This window comes from Hyalella azteca, unplaced genomic scaffold, assembly GCF_000764305.2.
Source record: "Hyalella azteca isolate HAZT.00-mixed unplaced genomic scaffold, Hazt_2.0.2 contig11783, whole genome shotgun sequence".
NCBI classification, from domain to species: domain Eukaryota; kingdom Metazoa; phylum Arthropoda; class Malacostraca; order Amphipoda; family Hyalellidae; genus Hyalella; species Hyalella azteca.
The window spans coordinates 19218-44792 of NW_025941767.1; the positions used below are offsets into that span (position 1 = coordinate 19218).

Genomic DNA, 25575 nt, shown 5'->3' on the forward strand with positions numbered 1-25575 from the left:
AGCAATGCACTTGTTGTTGCACTTTCCGGCCCCAGAAGTGTTATTGGCTACGTTTATGTGGAAAAAGATTATGGAAGTCCATTCGAAGCACGGCAGTCGTGGTCTCCGACATGCATCCCCCGCGAAATTCGACACAGTGGTTTCGGATATTGCACTAATCTCGCCGCTCCCCAAGAAAAACGCTCAATGCTAGTATAAACCACGTTTTGTAGGGTTCGGTTACCACCTAATAACTACGAAGCTATTTTGATCTCGCTATAAAGTTGTCATTCTGTATTATTAATTAATTATCGATTATCTTGCTAAATTGTTTCTATTGGGGTTCGGAGGCAAATGTTGTTGCGACGTAAGTGGCATTGACGTTAGTTAATTAATTAATAGCTATCATCTGAGGCAGAAATGGCTGTGCGAGTTGAAACGTGCGTATAGTACGAGCGTATAAATGTCTCGAGGCGTCTAACGTATTACTGATAAAATAGATTTTCTCTATTATTGAAAGCCTTTTGATTTCCAGAAATATTATTTTGAGTTCGTTTAGTGGATCATAGCTGTACGTCATTTGGGCGCTTGTGAAGAAATTCACACGCGTATAAAAATCAAAGCTCTACCTCTACCTTATCCCTTATCAAAGGCTTACGTGCATTAACCCTTAAGCGTCTAGCTGTCTCCTTTCAAATGACGTTTTTCATGTTTATTAATGAAGCTCTTTGGTCTTATCAGACAAATGGGTCCCGTGAATTCATTATTATTTAGCCTTCAATTTCAGGCTGTGCAATTATGGATAAACGTATCGCGTGTCAAAAAAATTTTAAGCTCCCGAATTTCGTCAATTTGGATTGGGTGCATGTATTTTGCATTGTCAAGAATGGTGTTCGCTAAAGGATTAACCATGAATTTATCTACCATAAATACTGTATTATTGAACATAATATACCATAAATATAATGTTCATCCATTGCCACGTACACTGTCATATGCCACGTAGCAGTCGAGTCCTCGGAAGACCTGCTGACCTCCCCACCTGCAAAATTTACGATTAGCCCGGACAGTATCGGTCGCCCAGTCAGATTTAAGGCACGGTCAGCTCGTCTGTAGTCAGATCAAAGCTAAATATAGTGAACGCCGAAACGAAAAACCGCAATGCAGTCCCAGATAGAAAAACACGCATACATCGACGTAGTTTGCGCCAAGCAAGCTACGTGTGAGCAGCCGTAGGTAACACTCCATTCAAACACTCTTCAAACAAAGATGGCCTATCAGCCAAAACGGCAGAAAACAAATATGGCCGAACTACCTAACCAAGATGGTCTGTCGGTTTCGGCACAGTGACGGTCGCTACAGTCAAATTTAAAAGGCACAGCATTCAACGTTAGAAAATCGTCAAAGTGTAATCCTCTATTTCCAGAAGAACTTGCTGGTAAAGATTCGCGTCGTCGTTTTAAACACGAGGGCCTATCAGGAAAAGAGGTTACAGTTCAGAGTACCGAGATTGGAGCAGAGAGACGCGGGTTAAATCCCAGCTCTGTGCGCCAGTTTCTGGTCAGAATCGGCATTCGGCAAGGAGGCCGGGCAGTTAAGCACAGCAGAATTGTAGCAGTGAGTTATGAGTTCGATACCGCAACAAGATGTGAATTTTCTGCGATGTTGAGAATCGACGACAGGCCTACTAAGCGCTGAAACCGCTATTATTATTAAGATAGCAGATCGGTTTCGGTACAGTAGGCACCGGTCGCCACAGTAATTTGCTAAATTTCATTCGCGACGATAGTCGAAACGACTGGAAACTAAGGATGTCTAGAGAAACTTCAATATCCTATTGGACAAAGTCAAACCCTTCATTAAGTTCATAGCAAAACGAGACACTGTACTTCGGAAAGCTATAACAGAGGAGGAACGGCTAATTGCTAGTCTTACGTTTTTTAGCCACCGGACGGTCAATCGAAGACCTAAAGCTCTCCATCATAATATCACCACAAAGTTAGGGTGTACGTATCATCTGATGACGCACCACTTCGCGTGCTCTCGCGAATCTTTCTCAATTCTTTACTGAATGATGCTCGAATATTATCCACTTTTTTAAAAACAAAGTTAAGGTCTGCATTGACTACTTTTTCCTCGCGTAATTCCAACGAGATGTTCCCGTGCTTTATCTCTTTTTGATTTGTTGGAATATTCCGAGCAACGAACCTTCCAAAGGCACGTCAAATTGCTGTTAAAAAGTCGGGGCTTATGAATAGCCTGGAGTCAGCCATCGCTGCATATGTCCTCGCAGATTTTAGCGTCTGCAACTCTGCAATCTGCATAGCAACTGAACTCGAGCCGATTAAAAATCACGGCATTACACGTCGTTGGATCTTCGAAGCCAAAAGTACTAGCCACATCTGGGCCTATTCTTCAGCGCCGATATCACTATGATGTGGAGATTTATGTCGTAGTTTTCAGACACGAGGGTATCAGATGTTTGCACTAGCGTTTGTTGTAAGTGGAGCTCAGCGGCACACGTCTGCCTGCACCCACAACCGGCGCAAGACCGCCGGCTGATTCAAAAAGAAATTAAGTGCCAGCAAGACTGATCAATGTAGCACCTGCAATACATACATTGATACATAGGATATACAAACAACTGTCAATAGCGCATTCTCTTCTGGACTGTCAACGCCATCTATTGCCAGTGCCAAGACAAGAGCTACATAATAATTTAGGATGCATTAATGTAGTATTTAATCTAGGTATGTAATCTGTTGGGGAAGACAACCATAATGATTTGTGTGCAACGGAAAATATTCCAAGTTTTACTTTATTCATATTGAAGCCAGACAGGATAGGCGACAAAGCGAGCTGTAATGTAGCCTGTAGATGGCCATGTCACAGATGGTACACAACTAACACAAGGATCAAGGATGCATGGTGACTTTGGTGAGTTTGGTGACCATGCAATACCTAGTTGAAGAACTGCTGCCACTTATGTTTTATCTACTGTTATTGTTGGTGTATTTATCATCATCTAGGTCAGTCGTCAGTGTGTAGGCATGTTTTTTTTAGGTATTTGAAGTAGGTAGGGACTAGGGAGGCTAAATCGGCATTCATTTACTCTGTTAATGAGACTGTTATGCTTTGCCTCTAATAAATGAACATTGATTTAAGTAAATTAAGTCCATTTGCAAATACTTGGCTTCTTTAAATTCCTCAAATCTTGTGCCTACTGTAAACTGAGCTTAGTGAGGCTGTTCCGCTGTGAGCTACCTACATGAAAAGTGATGAAAACTGATCTCTCTTGAGAGTTGAGAGCATTGAGCCATTGACTTGCAGGCTACAGGCTACAGCCTTCCTGTAGCAAGGGCAAGAGCCTGCTAGAAACTTGCCAGCAACAAGCACTCGGTCTCAGGCAGGCCCAATCGCCCCAATGGTCATCCTGGTCAATGGTCATCCATCAGGCAGACCTGTGGCAGGAGGCAGGTGGCTTCCTGTCTTCCTGTCCACTCACTGGGACACTGTCACTGTGACTGTCAGACTGTGGAGTGTGGACACCACACAATGGCACAAAGAAGAGGAAGAAGCTTCAGCCTTCAGGGAGTGATTTGGTAAAGTTAATGGAAAACAATGAATTTAGTGGACAAAGATATTATATTTGCTTGCTCAATTTGTAGTTAAAAGTACAGGCTGTTTGTGGTATTTTTCATCAATGAAAAATGTGTATTTGTATGAATTGAATTTAATTATTGAAGTGATCAAGTGAGACGTCTGAACATTTGTCTACTCTCTAGGTATGGCATTGGCATGTGACTGATGTGTGAAGCTCAGGCTGTCAGGCACCAGTCCCCAGTGTAGGACTGTAGGAGTGTAGGTCAAGCCTCAGGCAATGTAACAAGGTTATGTGTCATGTGAGCAAGTTTTTGTTATTAAAGACTACAATTATGCTTCATTTGGCAACATGGCAAGGGACTGTAACGGTAAATTATTGCTATTAGTGATTGCCTGATTGGTATGCAGATCCTGCTAAGATGTGAACTGTGAAGCCCCTTTCCACCCCTCCATTCAGTACCTGGTCCAAGACTCCAACTCGCAAAGGATGAACTGATAGGGCTTCCTCCTCCCCCCCCCCTGTCCTCAGTTACTGCCATATGCAACATTGCAACTGAGGCCATGGTGACAATCTATAGTAAATATAAAAGAACATCTGAATATAAGCTTTGGGAAATTGTAGTGCTTTGTCATAATCTGAGAGTGCCACGTGTCACTTTACCTTTCCCCACAAATTTTAGTAAATGACTGTGACAGAAGTTCTGTTGACAAAGTGACGTGGCTTCATGCCCACTGCTAATAAATTGGCTAATTGGTCAAAGCCTGTAACCAATCAACAACTTGGCATGTTGTAAAGGTACAATATTGCTCCTATGAACTTTCTTCAGAAAAAATACTTCTGAACTGTATTAATTGCATTATACGAAAATAACCAATATAACTTAAACAAAGTTAGTATCACTCTGTTCATCTATATATACATATTAAATCAATTATAGGAGATCTGAAAATGCAATTAACATTCAACAGGAAGAAACTCGTGTGGAGTGCAGCCTGTACTCTGTAGAAGCTCTCCAAGTAGTCTAAGTTACGCACGCTACATTCTTTATTTCAGTTTTTGGCAGTGGGCCCCAGTGGCAGCCATCTGAAATTTCTTGAAGAAAAAAAATTTGCACGAGTGTTATCAGTTGATGTATTAGTTAAAAAATTAATGTTTTTTCCAAGTTGTTGAACACAATTTATTGATTGTTTAGCCCAGTTTCTAGTTGTTTGAAAGACCAAATATTGGTCTTTAACTTCACCAAAATTCATTGAAATTCCAATGACTCTGGCTACAGTGGCACAATCACACTATGAAACCTGGTAGAAGGTCATGAGAATGTTCTTAAATTCAAATTTCTGAACTTATACCAGGAAAATGTTGCTTATTCTAAGACATTCTTTCTCCTGAGCAGGCCTAAATTCCATATTGAATTTTGAATGTGCAAGCTGCCTGCATGTGAATTGTGAAGAATTTATCTAGTCAGATTACTGTGCTCACTTTGCTCAGAACCTTAAAATTTTTTTTAAATATTAGCATTCCTATATAAAGCATATAATAATAAAGCAAAACTTGTAATTCAGTGGGATTAAATATTGAAAATTATTTGTAAGGTCAATGACATAAATTAAAGAAATATTACTTCTTCCTTCATTAAACAAAAAATTTGGAAAGTGTACAAAAATTTTATTGTTTTTTTGAGATGCAATTTAATTTCAAATGCTCATATTTCAATAGTTAAGCATTCTAGGGAAATGCTTTGTATGGAATTATATGCAGTCTGCAGATGATTGTTGATTGAAAGCAGCTTGTCAAAATAGTTTTTTAACATGTGCTAAGTTAACTAGGAGCTATACAGTTTGTTTTGTAAGAGATTACTAGTTTATGAAAGTTACTTGCCATGGTAAAGTGGTAGCTTGACTGCCATGGCAAGTTACTATTTGGTTATTTCAGCTAGCTTAAAAATTGCTTTTAACAATAATGCTTCATCAACATTTTAAACTTAACAAGGACAGGAGAAGCATTAAAATCCAACTTGTTTAGTGAGTGACTTGAAAAAAATATGGAAACTACTACTACTACTACTACTACTACTACTACTACTACTCCATCCAATGCAAATCTCAATCTTTCTTTCAGAACAAACTTTTATTTTAAAATCATGTAGACTATTGATATAGGTATGCATATTGGTGAATATGTAATTTTTAATGAACACAATGACATGGATTCTGCAATGAAGTAAATCTTTGTTTATACATACCATAGCCTTGCACCCCTGCTCAGTCTACCTCAGCCACCTAAAAAGGTGCAGTGCTATGACCCAAAATTTTGCTCATTTCAATGTAACATCTTTATGTTATAGTTACCATCATAAAATTAATTATGTATAAAATTGTTGAATTGTACAACCATGTTGAAAAGTCCAGGATTTTTGTTAGTCCTATCAATTTAAAATATTACCACTGAAGTAAGAAATGCTAAGCTCCATAATCATTGGTTTCAATTATTATACTGGATTTATATACAATAAAATTTTAATTAAATTCAAATTCTATTATGTAAATTCCTGTACCTACATTTACTTTGATTCAACATTCAAATTTACAACAATTTTACTTCAATAGAATGTTTTTGGTCTTTCTTTTCAGTATTTACAACTCTTGATTGTGGGAGTTTTTCATTTTTTTACTTACAAAATTTTGTATAGATAATTGCTCAATCTTCATTTCTTTTCATCATTATTTGTCACAAATATAAAATAAATTCATAAATGAGCATTAAAATCAACCTGCCACACATATTTTAGGCTAAAAAGTTCTGTACAGACCACAGACAACACTAGCTGCCATGCCAGTGGCAGTGATGGCATGTAGCAACCCAGGGCAGACCATCAAGAAATGCCACCAGTATGACCACAACAAGAATAGAACTGCCATCCAATCGCAGCAACTGCGCTATTGTAACTTCTGTAAGAGCAGCTGTAATGGCCCACCTTTGCAGCTGTATTTCAGTGACATCTGCAACATCAGCGGTAATGGCCCTCGGCCACTGCCTCATTCCTGTGATGTCTTTGAAATTGATTATGATGTTAGGGACCTCCAGCAGTTTTACAGGTAACTACAATAATAACTTATTAATGGACATTTTTAGTCGTGATAATTGTTATCAATGCACATTTATTTGTGGTTATTGTGCTCCTTGATGTTGATTTTTATTTGTTAATGTCACCTCTTAACATAAGTATATTTTTTGCATTGATGGCACCTCATGTTGATAATTGACAGTGCCTTTTCATGCTATATATATATAGGTATATATATTTTTTGCTGATAGCACCTCTCAACATTATAGAATTTTTTGTGTTAATGATGCCTCTTGATGGTAATTATTTTTGCTGATTATACTTTTTGACATATAGGTATATAGTATATATTTTGCTGATTACACCTGTTTTTCTTTGCATGTGGGGCCTTCTAATTCTTTTTTTGATTGACATGCAGCACCAGAAGACATTCATTGAGTTTTTTAACAATCTACAATTACTACCGGGAATTGTAATTCCTTCCATACCCAGGGAGCCCTTAGCAGAGCAGAGGTGCAACAGGGAAGAAGCAGGGCCCGTGCCCCAGCGTTGGAGAGCACCGCTCCGCTGTGAGCTCTGTGCTGTTACCTGCAGCGGGCCAGGGCCCTACAACCAGCACCTCAGGGGGGCCAAGCATCAAAAGGTTGCTCTTATTATTGCTTGTTAAAATATTTGATCATGATATTTTACAATTATATAACCTCATATTTAATGCTTGTTAAATTTGCAATGCCAAATCTCTATTAGCCATGTTCAGTTCACAAAAACTCATGCTCCTACATACCACTCGTGCTCCTCCACACCACTCGTGTCCTTCACTTTGTTCAAAAGTATTAAAACAAAAGAAAATTCTGTTTATTTGCTTATAGTTATAGCATTAAAGTTGTTGTAATTGATTTAAGAACAGATATTTGCGATTCTCCACTCCGAAGTGTTAGGCTTAACGAAAACATATTTCTTGCAGGCACTAATACTGCACGGCATATTGGGAGACCACAGCTCCCCACATGACCCATCCGGGAGTGGTGATGGAACCACCAGCAGGAGGAAGGGTGGTGGTGGTGGTGGCAGTGTTACTATCACTGCAACTGAGGTGGCCTCAGTAAAACCGCAGCAGACAACACCAGCTGCCACTTCAGCGGCAGTGACGGCAGATGGCAACGCATGTCAGACATACCTGGCTGGCAACAAGCATGGTGTCAGCCGCCTGAGTGACTGTGGCATTACTTACTTTACTGCCCCCAATGCACGCACATGCTGGTGAGTAGCATCAATGATGGGATCTGCGGCAGTAATGGTAACGATTAACGATAAATGTAACTTTGATAGTGATAATAAATGTAATCGTTTTTTTGTTGAACAATAAGCTTAGAAAATGAATGTACGTATATCTCGTATCTATGGACCGAAAAATCTATAAACAACTTTACCCATTTCTTCACAAACATTATTGATATAAATAGCCATAAGTATGATTATAAAAAATAATATATTTTTAATGCTCATAAATTTTGCTGGTAGCCTTGCTGAGCTCTTTTGTAAGCTTATTGCTATGTTGAACATTTGCTCCTAAACTCGCCGTACTAATGGTCTGATTTTCTCTACTGCGTTTCATCCTGTGTTACTGTCGACCCGCGTTTGAAGAAGATAATCGATTAGCTAGCCCCTTAAGAATGTTAATTATGCATTAAAAGAGTTATAGCATCATGCAAAATCAAACATTTTATTACTGATTGTGGTGTCAGCGTTGAAAAGGCCAAATCTGGTTTGCCACAAATTCTAGACATCCTAAAATTCTTGCAGCTTACTGGAGTTTCGATCTCTAAACTCACTGTTCCAAGCTTGGTATTTTGGGTCCGTACTGTCATAAATAGTTACTAGTTTGTAACTAGGTCAGCCAATCCCTGACAGCTTCTCAAGCTAATCCCACCAATCGCGGAAGACAAGGTGGTCGCTATGTGTACTTAACCCTCTACCGCCAGACATGAGTAACCAGAGCAATATTGTCACGAGCCTATTTCACGAAAAGGAAACGTTCTAGTGAGCGCAAAATGACTTGCACTGATGCTTGCCGCCATGTACGACAATTTGAAATTCTCTCTGTTGCGTACAAATGTCCTCAGGTTGCTACCTTCATAGTTTACGTATAATTTAAGTTGAAAGTTATGTTCCCGGAGAGTGACATACGGCGGTATAGGGTTAAGCAGCTACGTGTACTCAGGCCGCCACGTCTACTTGGGCTGCCCCATGTACCTGAGCAAGTTCTGATAGTACGGTCATTGCACTGTAAGCCTGCACGTATATATTTTCAATGTGTTATTTCATAATGACTAATTACGTACTGCAACATAAATTAAACATTTTAACACCCGGGCAACATAGGGCAGACAAGCCAAAGCTGCACTGTGAGCTCTGCGCCGTGACCTTCAGCAGGCCAGCGCACTTCGAAAAGCACCTCAGGGGGGCCAAGCATCAAAAGGTTGCTCTTATTAATACATATTATAGCATTTCATTATTTTATCATAATATTGTACCTAGTTTATTGAGCGGTAAACAATAATTTGCTATTCTGCTGTTGTAAAATTTCTATAGCGTTGCAATAATGTATAGAATTTTATTCACATTATGAATCATGGCAATTTTTGGTGATAAATCAATATATTCTTAATTTTATGCACAAAACTTAAATAGTCAAAACGAAATAAAGTTTTGTTATCTCTACAGGCGTTAAATAACATCTTCGCTGACTTGAGATACATCAAGAAGATAATAGATATGCAGGTAGCTGTACTAATACAAGGTGAGATAACGTTACAGTATAGTGCACTCTGAGAAATGTGTGAGGCCTTGTCCAAATAGTGATGTACTTTTTGCGCTCGTGTGTGGGTCATCATGACCCAGTTTGGCCCGGCAAAAAGGCGTATCAGAGCTACGTGAACCGTCTGCTCGTGCTGTGGGTAAGGAAGTAACCTTATTTGGACAATATGACCCACCCATTTATCTGAGTTTGGTTTTGAATAATGTCATTGTGCTCTAACGGTTAGGTACTTCAACTCTGTAATAATAAAATAATTACTATAGTGTTGTCGTTATTAGGCTGTCTAGATGTGCAAATGTGCCAAAAATTTTACAGCTAGCCGGGGCTCACACCCGCAACTAACTGCTGTGATCTCAAGGCTCTCAAAAATCAGCCACCCCTGCTGCTTACTTAAAATAATCAGTATTTATTGACCGAAAAATATTGAATAACTTTTTCCATTTTCTAATACAAGGGTTGGAAATTTTCAAGATTGAATGATTAAAATTTTGACATTAAAATGTTGGCGCTAAAGAGATAAAAACTCATGTGCTCTAATTTTAATAATAATAATGACTGCTCCAACGGTTACAATATTATAATGAAAACAATGCACCATCGCCACAATATTTATATGATATATTATGTAAGAGTGGTACATTATATACCTGCTCCTTCAGTTGTGATAAGACAATACCATGCAATATTTCTCACGCTATTGACTATTATTATTCATTAGACGAACTGTATAAGCTATTAAATTACATTGGCAACATTACATTGCCAACAATCTGGAGACCTGAATTAAATGTTAAATTAAATTACATTGCCAACAATCTGGACACCTGAATCAAATATTAATTAAATTATATTGCCAAAATCTGGATTAAATATTGAAGATGAACATCAATTATATGTCTAGAAGTTTGAAACTATAATAAATATTTCTAGATCAAAAGGCTTAAAATTTTTTGTTCTGTGTAACTACTATGAATTTATAATTGGGCTCAATCCTGTTTCTAATGTACAAGGTTGACGTGTAATGCCACTCAATATACTATCTAATATAGTGTAGGTACTATGATATCTGGTACATCACTTATGATCTATCAGATATCTTTTATCATGATTTATCAAATACCATATCAACATATCAAGTGATACGTCAAATGTCACATCATATGATGTCCACACCATATACCACGCAAGATATCCCTCTCCATATATCACATACAATTTAATATATCACAGAGGTGGGGGCGGGCTCGACAGGCAAGCGGCAGGGCGCCCCTCGGACCGCGGCAAAGAGCAAGAAAAAAAATCCTAAAAAGAATAAGAAGAAAAGCAAGTCAAAGAAAACCTCTGCCGATAAGAAGAATCAGGAGCTCTTGGAGGATATGGAGTTCGACATGGAAACGGAGCTGCTTGAAATGGAGTACAGCGAGCAGCTGGAGTATGAGGATGTTTTGGAGGCGGACTCCATGATGGCGTACGACTCCATCATGGAGATGCAGGATCGTTTTCTTCTCCATCGTGAACACCGCAGCTACAAACACGAGAAAAAGATCACTAGAATGCAATGCATTAGTGCCCCAAAGACGCCTTCGTTTCTGATAAACTCTATCACGTTGCATTAGTGCCCCAAAGACGCCTTTGTTTGCTAGAGATTCATGTTAGTTTGCCATGACCCTTTGGTTCAAAGGAGATATTTTCATTTGCCAAAGATGCCACGTTGTTGGTATTTCAAAGACGCCTTGGTTCAAAGGAGATATATTTCCATTTTGTTATAATGCCAAAGACGCTTTGTTGGATTCCCACGTTGTTGTTGCGTCAAAGGCGCCTGCGTTCAAATGAGATATTTTTATTTTATTATAATGCCAAAGACGCCACGTTGTATTTCCACATTGTTGCGTCAAAGGAGATATTTTTGTTTTCATATAATGCCAAAGACGCCACGTTGCTGCGTCAAAGACGCCACGTTGTTGCGTCAAAGACGCCTGCGTTCAAAGGAGATATTTTTATTTTGTTATAATGCCAAAGACGCCATGTTGTGGCGTCAAAGACGCCTGCGTTCGAAGGAATCTTTCTCACGTCGTTTCATATTCCAAAGCATTCTAGTTAATTTATTGTTCTAATCATATAACTGGAAAAATATATTTTTTATTTTCGTAGTATGTTTAAGTACGTTAAGTAAGAATAAAGAATACCGCTGGAGAGAAACTAAGATTTTATTAATATGCTTTCTAGTCGCAATGAAAAAAACTTATTTACAATGATGACGAATTTCGGGTCATTGTACAACTTATATATAGATGTATTTTGATTTTTCGGTCGCGATTTCGCTTCAGGCATTGTTTCCTTTTGTTTCTCCTGTATTTTGATATTTTTTAGCGTTTAAGATTAGCTTTAAATATGAACGTCACAAATTATTTTTGTAAGTAGGATTGCTTATTAGTGTTCTCTACATCCATTCTGTACTGCTGGTGCTTGCTTTGAATTGCTTTCTATTTTGGTTTACTGTGATTATAATTTTAGTATTCATATATTTTTATTATTTTTTGTACAACGATGTTAGCAATATTTACCATGAGATTATATTTTTAGTATTCATATATTTTTATTTTATTTTTTTGTACAACGATGTTAGAAATATTTACCATGAATCTAGAACCTTTTTTTATTTTTCTTATGCCTTGAAATTTTTAGTCCTTTTTAGAATCACGGATATAATCCGTACTAAAGAATGTATATTGTTGGTGATTTTTCCTGTGGTTAAGTAAGCGTCAAAAATAATTACTTGAATGTCTTCAAGTTCTCAAGTACCTGAATTTTGTACCTGTAAACTTCATATAGTAAACAATATGGATAATTATTATTATGTTTATTACTGATATAACTGCTCGCTTATGATATATTTTTGATACCGTGTATGCCTGCTAAAATGGACGCTTTTGTATTATTTTCGCCATTTATAGTTATTAACTTGCCGTATTAAAGCATATTTTTACACCGTCCTTGATTGTTCCACTCAGTAATTGTTTTTTTCTGAATGAAATCGGCCAGGTGGCTAAGAAAGATCTAGTCAACTCAGACGCCACTATGAATCTATCACAAAATATAAGATATTTATTCCCAGTGAAAAAGTTCTTGTGTAAAGATGATAACTCATTAATTCAAAAAGCTATAATTACTTTGAAATGCCTCAAGAATAGTGTGATACAATAATAGTGGAATAAATTAAAAAAGCTTAATTGAAATAAAGTAGTTGTGAAAAATGTTTTTGCTCCTGGCGTTGTCTCCTCCTTGGCGTTGTCTCCTCCGTGGCGTTGTCTCCTCCCTGGCGTTGTCTCCTCCGTGGCGTTGTCTCCTCCGTGGCGTTGTCTCCTCCGTGGCGTTGTCTCCTCCATGGCGTTGTCTCCTCCATGGCGTCGTCTCATGTTGCAGCGTTATCTTCAGTTCTTGCATCAAACCAAAGTCACGCACGCGTTTCACCCCAAACTGGCTCTTGTCCGGTGTTTGATCAAAGATTGAAGGTTTGTACATGATAAGTGCAATGATTTTGGTATTTTTTCTTCTCAATATTCTGCAAACTATGAGACTCTACCAAAACTCGAACTATCAATGGGCTGCTTTGAATAGTTTCCAATGCTGCGAAGTTAAGAAAAAAAGCTATATTTCCGCGCTAGGATCTCAATTGGAGCGAGGGCAAATATTCCGAGGTTCGTTACAGATATTTCTAAAAACGATTGCGTTTTGGCTATGACTGACCTAACCTTCTGCCATAACTGACTGAATCTTCAGGTATTACTGGCCTAGTCTTCGGGTATAATCGGCCTAACTTTATAACTGGCCTAATCACCCGGTATCACTGATCTAATTATCATCGGTACTGGTAATTGAAGTCAAGAATACCAGGTGGTTTCATAATATTAATTGAAAGGATTGATCAAGGGTATGATCTGAATAAAAGATAGAGGGAACTTAGTCGTAGTGTGGATAAAGGTTTAAATTTTGAATCAGTTGGTACCGTTCTTATGATGGTTTGAAAATTCAAACAGAGGCAGCGCATCGTACGTACCTACGTAGCGCAGCCCACGGGGTCTGTGGCAAACAATGGATAAATTTCAATAATTGCCGATAAAAGTATAAAGAAAGCAAAATAATACGGATTTTTAATCGAAATCTATAGATCCATGATGCCGATATGAAAAATGAATAAACTTAATTCATTTATCCTTTTAAGAGCAAAGTGTTAGTAGGCAAGATTAGCAGTGATTGGTGCTAATTTTAATATTTAATTTTGCATGCACGAGATTAGAAAAGGATAATGATGGAAGGGAATCAGACTTATCTCCAATAAGTGGTTAATCGCGTAATTTTGCACTGAGGAAGATTCAACATAAGAAATTGGCGCTAGACACGAAGGCGGAACCATCGGAAGTATCTTCTTCTGGCAACAGATTAGCTAATTTAAGGAATTTCTTCTGGATACCGATTAGCTAATTCTTTGTTTCAGTAAAAAAATGCGGAAAAATTATTCATATATTATCCAATTCTCAGTTCTGCCAAAAAATTATTGTATAATCTCTGATAAACTCGGTTACAAGTCGTCTAACCTTCAGCTTAAACTTACCCAACCTTCAGCTTAAGGTGGCCTAAAGTTCAGCTTGAACTGACCTAACCTATAGCTTGACCTGGCCTAACCTTCAACTTCAATTGGCCTAACCATTGTTGAGAGTATCTCTTATTTCAGGATGGGTCACGAATGTTCACGTCTAGCGGACCATGAAAAGCTAACTCGTCCACCATTGCTGAAATGTAACGACGAAATGAACTGAATCGTTGATATCTTTCGTTTATTTTAAGTCAACCGCCTGCCGTTTATTTTCGCTCATATGCGAGCGACATTAGTTTCAAAATTTGGACATTTCGAGGATCAACTTCAGCCTTTCGGTGATTAGTTTGGTGCCATTTATTAAGACAGTCTGGCCGATTGTCTTAAGTTCATAACACCTAAATTGTAGTAAGTTGTGGGTTCGATACCAGCAACCAACAGTAAAATGTTCTGGTCGAAATCGGCAAAGTGGCCAGGCGGTCAAGAACAGTGGTTGTTAGAGAAGCGAGTTGGTGGTTCGAGACCTTCAGCAACCTGAGAGAATTCTGCGTTGTTCAAAAGCGGCGACAGGCTTAATGGCCTAATATACGAAGCCGTCAACGCTCTTTTATAGCGTTAGGGTTCGCACACAGTTAAAGCAGGTTTGCCCGGGCAACCTGCCACATGAATGAACATAGGATAATAATGTAAGTGTTCACAGTGAAAACCTGTACGAATAGGCTTCTGTATTCTATGGTTTCAGTCGCCAGTCTGAGCAGGTAACCAGCACGCTAGCAACCTGCTTTCACTGTGTGCGTACCCTTATTTATTTTGATTCCACACTCTCTCCTAATTTAAGACCCCGGTGAGATGAAATGCTATTCCACCCGATTGTCACCAGGATCCGATCATGTAACTATTTTAGTAGAAGTCGAAATAGTTCGAGAGTTCAAGAAACACTGAGAAAATTTATTGGGTTAGGGAAATCGCTCGGAAGAGATATTAGAGACACGAATTTCGTTAAATTAATAATAAAATATTCCTTTGAGTGCTTACCCCTTATATGCTGCTGATTTGGTTGATTTAAAATACACGTGAGGAGAGTATAACGCCTACCTACGCACACAGTGATTGGTTCTGCACAGTGATTGCACAATCTAATCTGATAAGATATCGATTTTAAAACAAGCTATTAAGCTGATAAAAGTTCAGAGTCGTTGTGATAAGTTTTCTATTGAACATCATGACTCAATGCAGGATCAAGAAATCAGTTTGATAGGAAGTGTTATTGATGGTGTCCACTATCTGGCATTGGTCTCTAGCATTGCTGAACATAATTTAATACACAATTTACGCTCATTGGATATGAATCGCTCAAGCTCTCTTCTATTAGTTATACAGTTTCTATCAGCAAAATAAAAGGCTGTTTGACATTTAACTGTACTTAAAACGTCAGAAAAAAGTTTAATACCTGTTATAATTAATAGGTGACCACGTATTCGCAATAATTTCTGATATATAAGGCATCCAGATGTTCGCAAGTCGTTTTTCTCGCTAACTTGCAAACTTTGCATGCTCTTGAATTTTTTACGGATTAGTGTCAAAGATAAATACTGAATTTATTGCATATTTTATCTGCACTGAGAGTTTCCATGCGTTTGTGTCTATAGCTTCGTCTTGTGTGCACGATGAGACTGTGTTTTATTTTTTATATTTTTAACCTGTTATTGCAGTTCCGTTTTAGTGGATTAGAATCCTGCAGTATACGCTTTAAGAGGACAAAATCAGAATAAACGTTATGAAAACGCATAGTGAGTTTTAGCTAAGTCAAAGCATAGAAAACTGACACCGCAACAGGTTCTCTCTTTTAGTATGGGACAACAAAATCGCAATTTCGCTGTTCGGTGCGATGATACTGATGATAGTTCATTACATCATCAAAGGTTTTCAATAGGTTCACTTTGTAATTTAGACTTTATAAGACAATTTCGTAAATTATACCAAGAGGTCATGACGATGTTTGGGAATTCAAGTAACATAAACAAATCTCCTGAGGTACTCACAAGGTTGTTCATGATGATGATAATCTTCTTGCTTAATTATTTTTTTATAGCTCAATTATTTAAATTGAAATGATCTGCTAGGCGTAAAACCACTTCATGGAAATTCGGTGTAGAAAAAATTCGGTGATTAGGTAAATATATTGCAGGCCTACACATGCTGCCTTCTAATCAGCCTGCTGCACCCATGGCAGGCTCTGCAGGCCTACACATGCAGCCTTCTAATCAGCCTGCTGCACCCATGGCAGGCTCTGCAGGCCTGTACATGCAGCCTTCTAATCAGCCTGCTGCACCCATGGCAGGCTCTGCAGGGCTGTACGTGCTGCAGGCTGCACCAGCTGCCGCGATGTTGTCAGTGAAGGCAGATGGCAAAAAGAAGCAGACAAAAAAGAAACGAAGAAAAGATGGCGTCAAGCAAAATAATCCTGCCACCAAATCTCGGGAAGTTCACTATTGTGACATCTGCAAGATCAGCATTGCAGGTCCACCTCTGCATTTACACTTTTGTATCTATTGTAACGTTAGCAGCGTCAGCTTACATCAACAAGCGCACTATTGTAACTATTGTAACGCCTGCAACAACAGCAATGCCTGCTCTCAAAATTTTGGGTGACTATAATTATATTAAATAACATCAATAGTAAAAAGTATTGGTTATGATAATTACTGACAATAGCGATGTTGTTAATGGTGATAATTTCTGAACTTATACCAAAGCCAAATTATTTTATTGCCTCGTGTTTGGTTGTAGAATAAGCGACAGAACTACCAACAGAGGGACGGTGAATGGTGGCACAACCAACACAACCACGGTGGCCACCAAACATTCTACTGAAGCCTTTGTGGTCACCAAGGATGGAATGGTGAATGCGAAGAAGAAACTCGCAAGAAATAGTGACTTGCCTCTGGGCCGAGGAGAGGGGAGAGCTGCTACAGGAGACGGTCATGGTGAGACGTGCTTGTGGTCATGTCACTGTGCTTGAAAACGGAATTGCAATTTGATGTTACTATGGAAATGACGGTAAAAACAGCTTAATGGTAAGATGTGCTAATGGTAACAATAATGATAATTATGAAAATACAAGGATAGTGTGCAAAAATGATCAGATTAATGGAAAAGAAAAATGCTAAGCTTTATTGTAACTTTTACAGGGTCCGCCATATATATGGCAACGCATGTTTTTTGTTATTTCTCAATGAAATAAACAGGTGCCTTGTTTTTTTTTATTGGATGAGCTAGTAGCCAAGAATTACCTAAAGTCCTAAACAATTCTCAGACATATTTATTCAATATGACCACCCTTATTTTTAATGACGGCCTCCAATTTACGCGGGCAAGCTTCACAGGTGACTCGCAGCATTTCTTGAGGGATCAAGTCTCATTCTCGTGTCAATTTAGACTTCAAACTCCAAAGAATCACGAAGTGTTCTGCAGACCCTACTCTCTAAAATAGCCCACACAGAAAGTCGAGAGGATTCAAATCAGGGCTTCTTGGGGGCCATTCATTTTTGCTAATGAACGCTGGGATGTGACCCTGAATCCAGTTTTGGGTCATGTTTAAGCCATGTGATGGGGTTATAGAGTCTTGTTGAAAACTCCATGGTGAGCCGTTGAAGTGTTTACTGCCCCAAGATAACAACACAGCTTCCAAAATGTCCGAAATGTATGGCTGACTGTTCAATTTCCCTCCTGAGGGGACAAAAACGAGCGGGGACCTCCCAGTCTGCTACTGACTCCTGCTTCTGCAGCCAATTTTGCAGCTGAGCGACGAGGGTTTCTCCTCAACTTCTCCCTCGTGTTTTTGACCAATTGTTTTGTTCGGATACTTCGTTTCCTTCCTTGATCAGGTCGATTGCGTGTTTCATCAGTTTCCATGAATTTTTTTACCACCTTCCACACAGTTTCACGACGAATTTGGAACTTTTTTGCAATGACTGAATTACTCTCGCCCTTTTCATGAAGGGTTACAATTGCATTTCTATCTACTGCCATAAGTAATAGTAAATTTAGACACCATAGACTTCTGCAATATAAAATATATGAATTTATAGATGATATTAAGCTTCATTATGAAAGAAAAGCCTCCTAGAAACCAATTTATTTTTATATAGCAAACATCCGTTGCCATAAATATGGCGGACCCTGTAATCGCAAACAAACCTGTGCATTATAAATGAACTGTTAATGAGTACTCAGTATAGGCATAAGAAATTCTCATTATTAAGTTTACTTTTCAGAGGCCGTGACTCCAGCCGTGCCCCTGCAAGAGATGACACCAGCTGTCCCCACAGAGGCCGGGACGTTGGACCGTGGCCCTGAGGCAGGAAGCACGAATGGCAAACAGAATTGTGGCGTCAGATGCTGCAAATTCTGCAAGTCCAAGTTTACGCACCAATGGAATTTCTTGTAACTACTTTATGATTAATAGTAATGTCAACAGTTAAATTGATGAATTACCAGTGTCACTCTTATTCGGCGACAGGCCACATCAGGCCTACACTTCAGCGCCGAGATCACTATGTTATGTTATGTTATTGCCAAGCATCAAAATGTGGGATTTTTTTAAGATTTTTGCTCAAATCGATCATAAAGGGAGTGATCAAATGACGGGCGAGATATTATCGAGGCATTAATTTTCCTTTTCTTACTCTGCAAGATGATTAGACCAGTAACGCCCCGCGAAATTTTTCCCCGAAATATTTCATAAGCCGTCACTTAGAGGGAAACTTAGTCAAGCTAGAACAGCCTGAGTTAACGTTAACTCGTTGCGACACTCTTCTTTCCAGCAGCCGCTGCGTCGTAATATTATCCTGTCAACCCGACGATAAGCTACCGCTTCTTCGTTCATAATCCCCGTCTGTCATTATCCTCGTCAAGGCTGCATGAGAGATCAAAAAGAATCCTTAACCGTAGCGTATTCAATCCCGAGTTTATCAATAAGTGTTGCAGGTGGCCGACAGTAAATAGCGCCCGGCAGTAGGACCCGAACATTGTGCTTCTATGTGAAAAACATAGCTTTTAGGTTCAGCATAAAACTTGAAGTTAAGACCAGTGAAGGAAAGAACCTATTCGACCGTAAAGAAAACATTGATAAATAGCGAAGCAAAAATTATTATCCTAACCCCAGCAGTCAGCAGGCACAAACACGCCGGACAACGTAAAAGATGACCCGTATTGTGAACACGAATATTCAGTGCCTTTCCGATGGATTTTCAAAGTCTGTCAGATATACCGTGTTACAAGGTCAATTGCTTAAATATAGCAGTTGAGCCCGTATGCCAACCCAGGACACAGGAAAGGGATGTACGAAAATGGTTCGAGTTATTAGAAATACATTTTTCTGCTGCAGGTTTCCCGTTATTTGGTGGTAGCTTAATTGTGCAGTCGTCGCACATACCAAAATAAAATAAAATATACTTTCACGGGGCGCTACCGCTCACGCGATCTAGCAAAGAGAAATCTTGAGAGAGGGAGAGAATAAATGTCTCGATAATATAACGGCTGAAATAAAACATCTCAACTTATTTCTTAAGATTCATATTTGCATTGTCTTTTAGTAATTATTCATTTTGTAAGTCAAATTTTTTTAATAAAGTTCATAGACACATATTTATTTTGTCTTCTCAGGCCATTGAAGCGAAAACAAGTGGCTTGCAGCGCACGGGCGAGAGGAAAGCTACGCATGCATGGGACAGCAAAGGTAAACTATCATTCGTTTTGATGGTCACAGCAATTATGATTACTCGGAAGAAATACCCACTCGGAACAAATGCCCATCACAATAACTTAGAAGTTCATGTAGGCCTGTTCTCTTTATGTTGTCACAATCATGGAGTCGAAATGCTATTACGCTCTAATGTTCAGTATAGTGAAGATAAAAACCAAACCAGTGAGTTCACATGGTGACGAGAATAATGATATATGAAAATGCTGTTCTTAGGTCATTCTCGTTATAACAATTATAGTGACTTATTTGACAGTATTTTCGGTTGACTATTGTGATTATGATGATGCTCGATGTGATGGAATGGTTTTTTGACCGTTATGATAATGACAATGAACAAAATACTGTTGTGTTTGAATTTTAATGAAAATAATTGCAGATGGCAGCCTGCGGCAGGTAGCATCAGCTGCCACGCCTGTGGCAAGGGTTACTGGAAGGCACATCCTGACGAAGGAATTCAATCAGTATGCCCGCTACCGCCTCAAATTCTGCCTCACTTGCAGGATCAAGTTCCCCCACCAATGGAATTTCTTGTAATTAATATATAATTATGAACTGTGCTGACAACGTAACTGATGATTAATAATAACCATTGTACATCTTGAAAGTAATTATTATCATTGATAATTATCTTTAGTTCACTAATTTGAGACACAATATAATATTTTATCGTATCCGTTAATAAAGCAATTGTGATGAGCGTTAAAGATATGGCGGATTTAAATTGCCGACCATTGCTGCCTCTTCCGCATTCCTAATAATTTTACTGTTCATTTAATTTGCTTTTCATTATTTTTGTGCTGATGGCGCTCTTTGCCCAAAACTCTTCAGGTTTTCAGGTTCACCAAGTATGAATAGGTTTAAATATGTTTCACCGTCGAGTTTTGGAGTTAGGTTAGATTGGCTCCTGAACATTTCATCTATAATATTCACCTTTCGGAGTCATATAATGATATTTTTTTCATGCACCACTGATATTTTAAACGATAACAAATTATTTATCCGATCACCCAGGGAACATTTGAAGAGCAAGAAGCACAAGAACAAAGAAGCGAGGGCCAAAGCGGGGCCCGCTCTCCCACGTCGGAGGGCGCCGCTACGCTGTGAGCTCTGCGCTGTGACTTGTAACGGGCCAGGGCCCTTTGTCGCCCACATCAGGGGGGCCAAGCATCAAAAGGTTGTTCTTGTTACTGATTATTAGAACATTTATTTTATGACATTCTATAAAATGCTTATCAATACGTAACTCTATTTGCCAGTTTATGGGGAAAGTTTTGACATGATCGCACTTAAGTTGAATCTCTTCGTCGCGTTCACTAACACTTGTGATCGCAGTCTGCATTGCAAGTTTTCAGTTGCAAAAATGCGAAGACATTTTCAGTGCAAGTTTATACTTAGGATATTAGTTCTGATGAGGTAGTGAACCGTTTCTGAGTTTAGATTGTCAAATATAATAATTTATTTTGCAGGCATTAATTCCCGACCTGGTTGGCAGAAAGTACATGGAGGCCATAAAAGAGTGGAAAGATGTTGCTCATAGTAAGATTTTAAAACGTCTAATGGTCACAATAATGGCAGTATTTAATTGATTCCATTGTGCTCGAATTTTCGCATGCAGGGAGATAATAATAATTGCAACAATATATTATTTGAACCTTAATTTATTTATTAATTGTACCCTTGTACACTAATGGTTAATAAACTCCCTACTGCAAAAAAATATATTACTAAAAACGCGCGTTTTCTTTATCACATGGAACGTTTTAATATTCAGCTGGTAAAGTAATTAAATGCCATACACTAAAAACGTAATTTCTTTGCAAAAAATATAAATTTATCAATTCCATAAACGATTAAACATTTCACAGGTAAAGTGGTCGGCTACAAGTGCCACCTCTGCGACTGCCGTGTGTCGTTCCGCAGCGTACAGATGCACATGACAGGCCGTCGCCACACACACGATGAAGCCGTCCAGGAGATCCTGGATACTGTCCACGACCCGCAGCTTGAAGAACTGGAAGCTGAGCTCAGGGCTATGGAGTGCAGTGAAGAGATGGAACTGGGTCAGGAAGAGGAGCTTATTCTGGAGCAAGCAGAACGCTTCCTGTACGGCTTCAACCGTCGTACTGATAAGAAAGCTAAACACATGTTGTGACATGCTGCTACATGTTGTGCTGTGTTGTTACATGTTGTGACATGCTGCTACATGCTGTGATGTATTGTTTCATGTTGTCATTGTTGTGACATGCTCTACATGTTGTGCTGTGTTGTTACATGTTGTGAATAGCGGCTATATGCTGTGATGTGTTGTTACATGTTGTGACATGCTGTTACATGCTGTGATGTGTTGTTACATGTTGTAACATGCTGCTAAATGCTGTGATGCGTTGTTACATGTTGTGACATGCTGCTACATGCTGTGCTGTTTTGTTACATGTTGTGACATGCTGTTACATGCTGTGATGTGTTGTTACATGTTGTGACATGCTGCTACATGCTGTGGTGTGTTGTTACATGTTGTGACATGCTGCTAAATGCTGTGATGCGTTGTTACATGTTGTGACATGCTGCTAAATGCTGTGATGTATTGTTACATGTTGTGACATGCTGCTAAATGCTGTGCTGTGTTGTTACATGTTGTGACATGCTGCTACATGCTGTGCTGTGTTGTTTCATGTTGTGACATGCTCTACATGCTGTGCTGTGTTGTTACATGTTGTGACATGCTGTTACATGCTATGTTGTGTTATTGTATGTTGTGACATGCTGTTACATGCTGTACTGTGTTGTCACATGTTGTAACATGCTGTTACATGTTGTGATGTGTTGTTACATGTTGTAACATGCTGCTACATGCTGTGATGTGTTGTTACATGTTGTAACATGCTGTTACATGCTGTGATGTGTTGGTTTCTGTTCTGATGGGTTATGAAACTGAATCCAGTCTATGACAGTGAAGTTTGAAGGTTGTGGGAGACAAATAGTTCAGTTAGGGACACAATCGTTTTCTAATGCTTCAATTTGAGTCGTAGTGTTCAGTAGTTCAGGTTCGGGTGCCAATTAGGGCAGGTTTCTGTACCTACTTGAAACTTAAACCCTCTCTTCATAGATGTTCCATTAATTATTTTTGAACCCGAATCTGCGCTCAGCGCAAGTAGAGTATGAGTTGCAAGCGACTGATAGAGATCTTAATATTATAACATCAGATCTTAGTCACCATATCGAACCCGGTGGAAGTCTAGTAGCTACTTGAAACTATCGTCAGTCATGAAAATATCCGGTCAAATGACACGATTTTAGATCTTCTGTGAACAAGGCACGAAAAGGAAAAGAATCGGCGACAGGCCACATCAGGCCTACACTGCAGCGCCGAGATCAATATGTTATACAAATGCAATTAACGTCCTTCTGGTAAACTCTGAATCGTCTTGGAAAATTTTTATTATGTGTTGATTTTCAATTTGCTTATTCTTTTTTTTATCAATTCTTCCTTACAATTATTGTATGAAGCATATTTAAGTTTAAATATAATATTTTGATTTAAAATATCTCATGCATAATGACATATTAGATCATGCATTTGCTCGTGAGCTAGAAATATTATAGTTATGGTATCAACTGTTATCATTTTTTGTCAAGATTCATAGAAAATTTGCATCTCATATTTTGATAAACTAAAGATGAATCTTCCGTACAAAAAAATACTTTTTTTCTGAAAGTGGAGCAAATTCTACCGAACTTTGAGTGAGTAACTTTCATTCTATACCCGAGTGTCTGAATTAAACTTGACATGAGAAAAACCATAGGTCAACTTTTACTTCCTAATAAAGTTTCCAGCATCACTTGATTCGTACAGAATGAAATAACCCTTAATTTTCTTTAGGTAAGTCGGGTTTGGTCGGTTGAGTTTTGGAAAAGATATGGAAGACAATCTCGTTTGAAAGTTTAATAGTAATTTGAAAATAATGTAATACATGGTGAAAATCCAGACATTCAAAATCTAAATAAAATGGCTTCAATCACTAACATGTAATAACAACGAACTTTAAAACTGCTAAATTGAATTATAAAAAGTGAGTTTTTTTAATATTTAATCATTACAGCCGGTTCGAAACAATCAGGCGCATTGTTAAATTGCAATGCGCTATGAAAACTGTTTACTTTGAATTCTGAAGTTCATGAAAATATTTCCAGCTATCAGAAATGCCCTATTTCTTTCAACATCATGCTTGGAAAATAGCAAACGTACCGTGACAGTCAAATTATAGCTTATACACGGGGATAATATTAGCTTAGAGTATTCGCTGCGAGTATATATATAGTATATATTCACACTTCATATATTGTTCTAATTTATTCTTCAGTTGCAAGTAGCTAGGGACGCTTATACACTTTAGCTGGCGCTTATTCGCTACCAGCTTTCACACTCCCAATTTTGCAGGCTGAAAGCCGATAAAGGAGGAAAGTATTTAGTAAACATTCCTAATGTGGAAGTGAGTTGTTGAAGCCGTCGAGTGACTAGTGCTGGTGGAACAAGGAACGTGACGGTAATGACGCGTTTGAGGAGGCGTTTAATGAAACAGCTTGTAGCTCAGTTGCAACTCTTGCTGAGGGGGTGAAAAACTTTGTTGATCAGCGTAGAATGTAGGTGAGAGACCTAATAAGGCATGTTTAAATTTAAAAACACTACTTTCCCAATTAGTTTTTGGTTTTAATATTCATTGTGACGTACATTCTACTGTAGATCGTACTTTTGGAATATCTATAAGAATTGTCAGGATGTCTCTGTCGTCTGTATCATCAACTGTCCGGATGAACTGTCCTCCCTTTAGTTACCAACCAGACTCCAGTTACCAACCATAATCAAGTTATCATCACAGAATTTCATCAGGATATCAATTGATGATACAGCACCATACTCAACGTCGTGTATCATCCATGATCCCAAACAACGCGAGTAGAAATATATGTATAGGCTGCTTGCCTAACCACACACTCAGAGTAATGAGCGAGACTTTGTCCAGATAATGATGTAATTTTTGTCCTCTTGTAGGTCATTCTGACAAAGAAGCGTTTCCCGAAAGAGAAACAAAACCTTAGCCCGAAATTGTGAACAAAGTTTTTCTTTATTTGGACAAAACAACTCATCCACTTTTTCTGAGTGCATTGGAAACGTTTTACGTGTATTTTTTGACGCACATGGAAAAAAATTATTATAATAATAATTATTATTAAACTGTTGTTTGAGATGTATGTTTTGACGTGCATATAGATAGAAGTTTCTATAATTTTTGTCGACAATTCGAGAGTTTTTTTGATTGAATTATTCCCTTTGTTTATTTTTCAGGATAAAGTTCGCGATCCAACATGGCGTCCGTTTGTTTACGTTTTAAAGCAGAGCTGCTAACACAAGGATAGAACAGCAGTAAGTGGTATAGGTTGGAACAATGTGTGAAATTTTTAGAGCTGCGAAGCAATCTGTTTATTAATCTCACAATCGTAAATAGTAGTCAGCGCTAAACTTACACCTCCCACTTGGCAAAAGCCCCTCATGTAAACCTTGATCCGCCATTCCGTCATTCAGTGCCGCGTATGCCGCGTGTGAGTGAGGTTGTGTGTGCTGCCGCTACGCTGAAATCATGTGCCGTGTGATTCCCGCCATGCATCTAGCACCCGACGAGGCCGCGTTAGATATGATAAATAGATACCTTTATCTCAATTGACAGCTGGAGCTACCTTACATCAATACTAT

General features: G+C 38.6%; 2 protein-coding genes across 4 annotated transcripts; both read left to right on the top strand.

Moving 5' to 3' along the window:
• Positions 1-2629: 2629 nt before the first annotated feature.
• On the top strand, positions 2630-12458 carry LOC108665239 (zinc finger RNA-binding protein). Of its 3 annotated transcripts, none has more exons than XM_047883000.1 (8): positions 2630-2907; positions 6391-6678; positions 7140-7290; positions 7612-7907; positions 9030-9126; positions 9372-9447; positions 10696-11024; positions 11074-12458. In XM_047883000.1, exons 2-8 carry the CDS (start codon positions 6413-6415, stop codon positions 11119-11121), a joined length of 1263 nt encoding a protein of 420 aa, XP_047738956.1. In that variant the 5' UTR covers positions 2630-2907; positions 6391-6412; the 3' UTR covers positions 11122-12458. The 3 variants fall into 3 exon arrangements, with proteins under 3 accessions (XP_047738956.1, XP_047738955.1, XP_018007464.1); XM_047882999.1 differs by lacking the exon at positions 2630-2907 and adding an exon at positions 5267-5870; XM_018151975.2 differs by lacking the exon at positions 2630-2907 and having other exon boundaries at positions 6183-6678.
• A 4390-nt stretch (positions 12459-16848) lies between these two features.
• Positions 16849-22005, top strand: LOC125178673 (zinc finger protein 346-like). The gene is made up of 7 exons (XM_047883001.1): positions 16849-17046; positions 18337-18505; positions 19727-19799; positions 20203-20356; positions 20838-21000; positions 21293-21362; positions 21692-22005. The coding sequence occupies exons 2-7, from the start codon at positions 18458-18460 to the stop codon at positions 21976-21978; spliced, it is 795 nt and encodes a 264-aa protein (XP_047738957.1). The 5' UTR covers positions 16849-17046; positions 18337-18457; the 3' UTR covers positions 21979-22005.
• The last annotated feature ends 3570 nt before the right edge of the window (positions 22006-25575 follow it).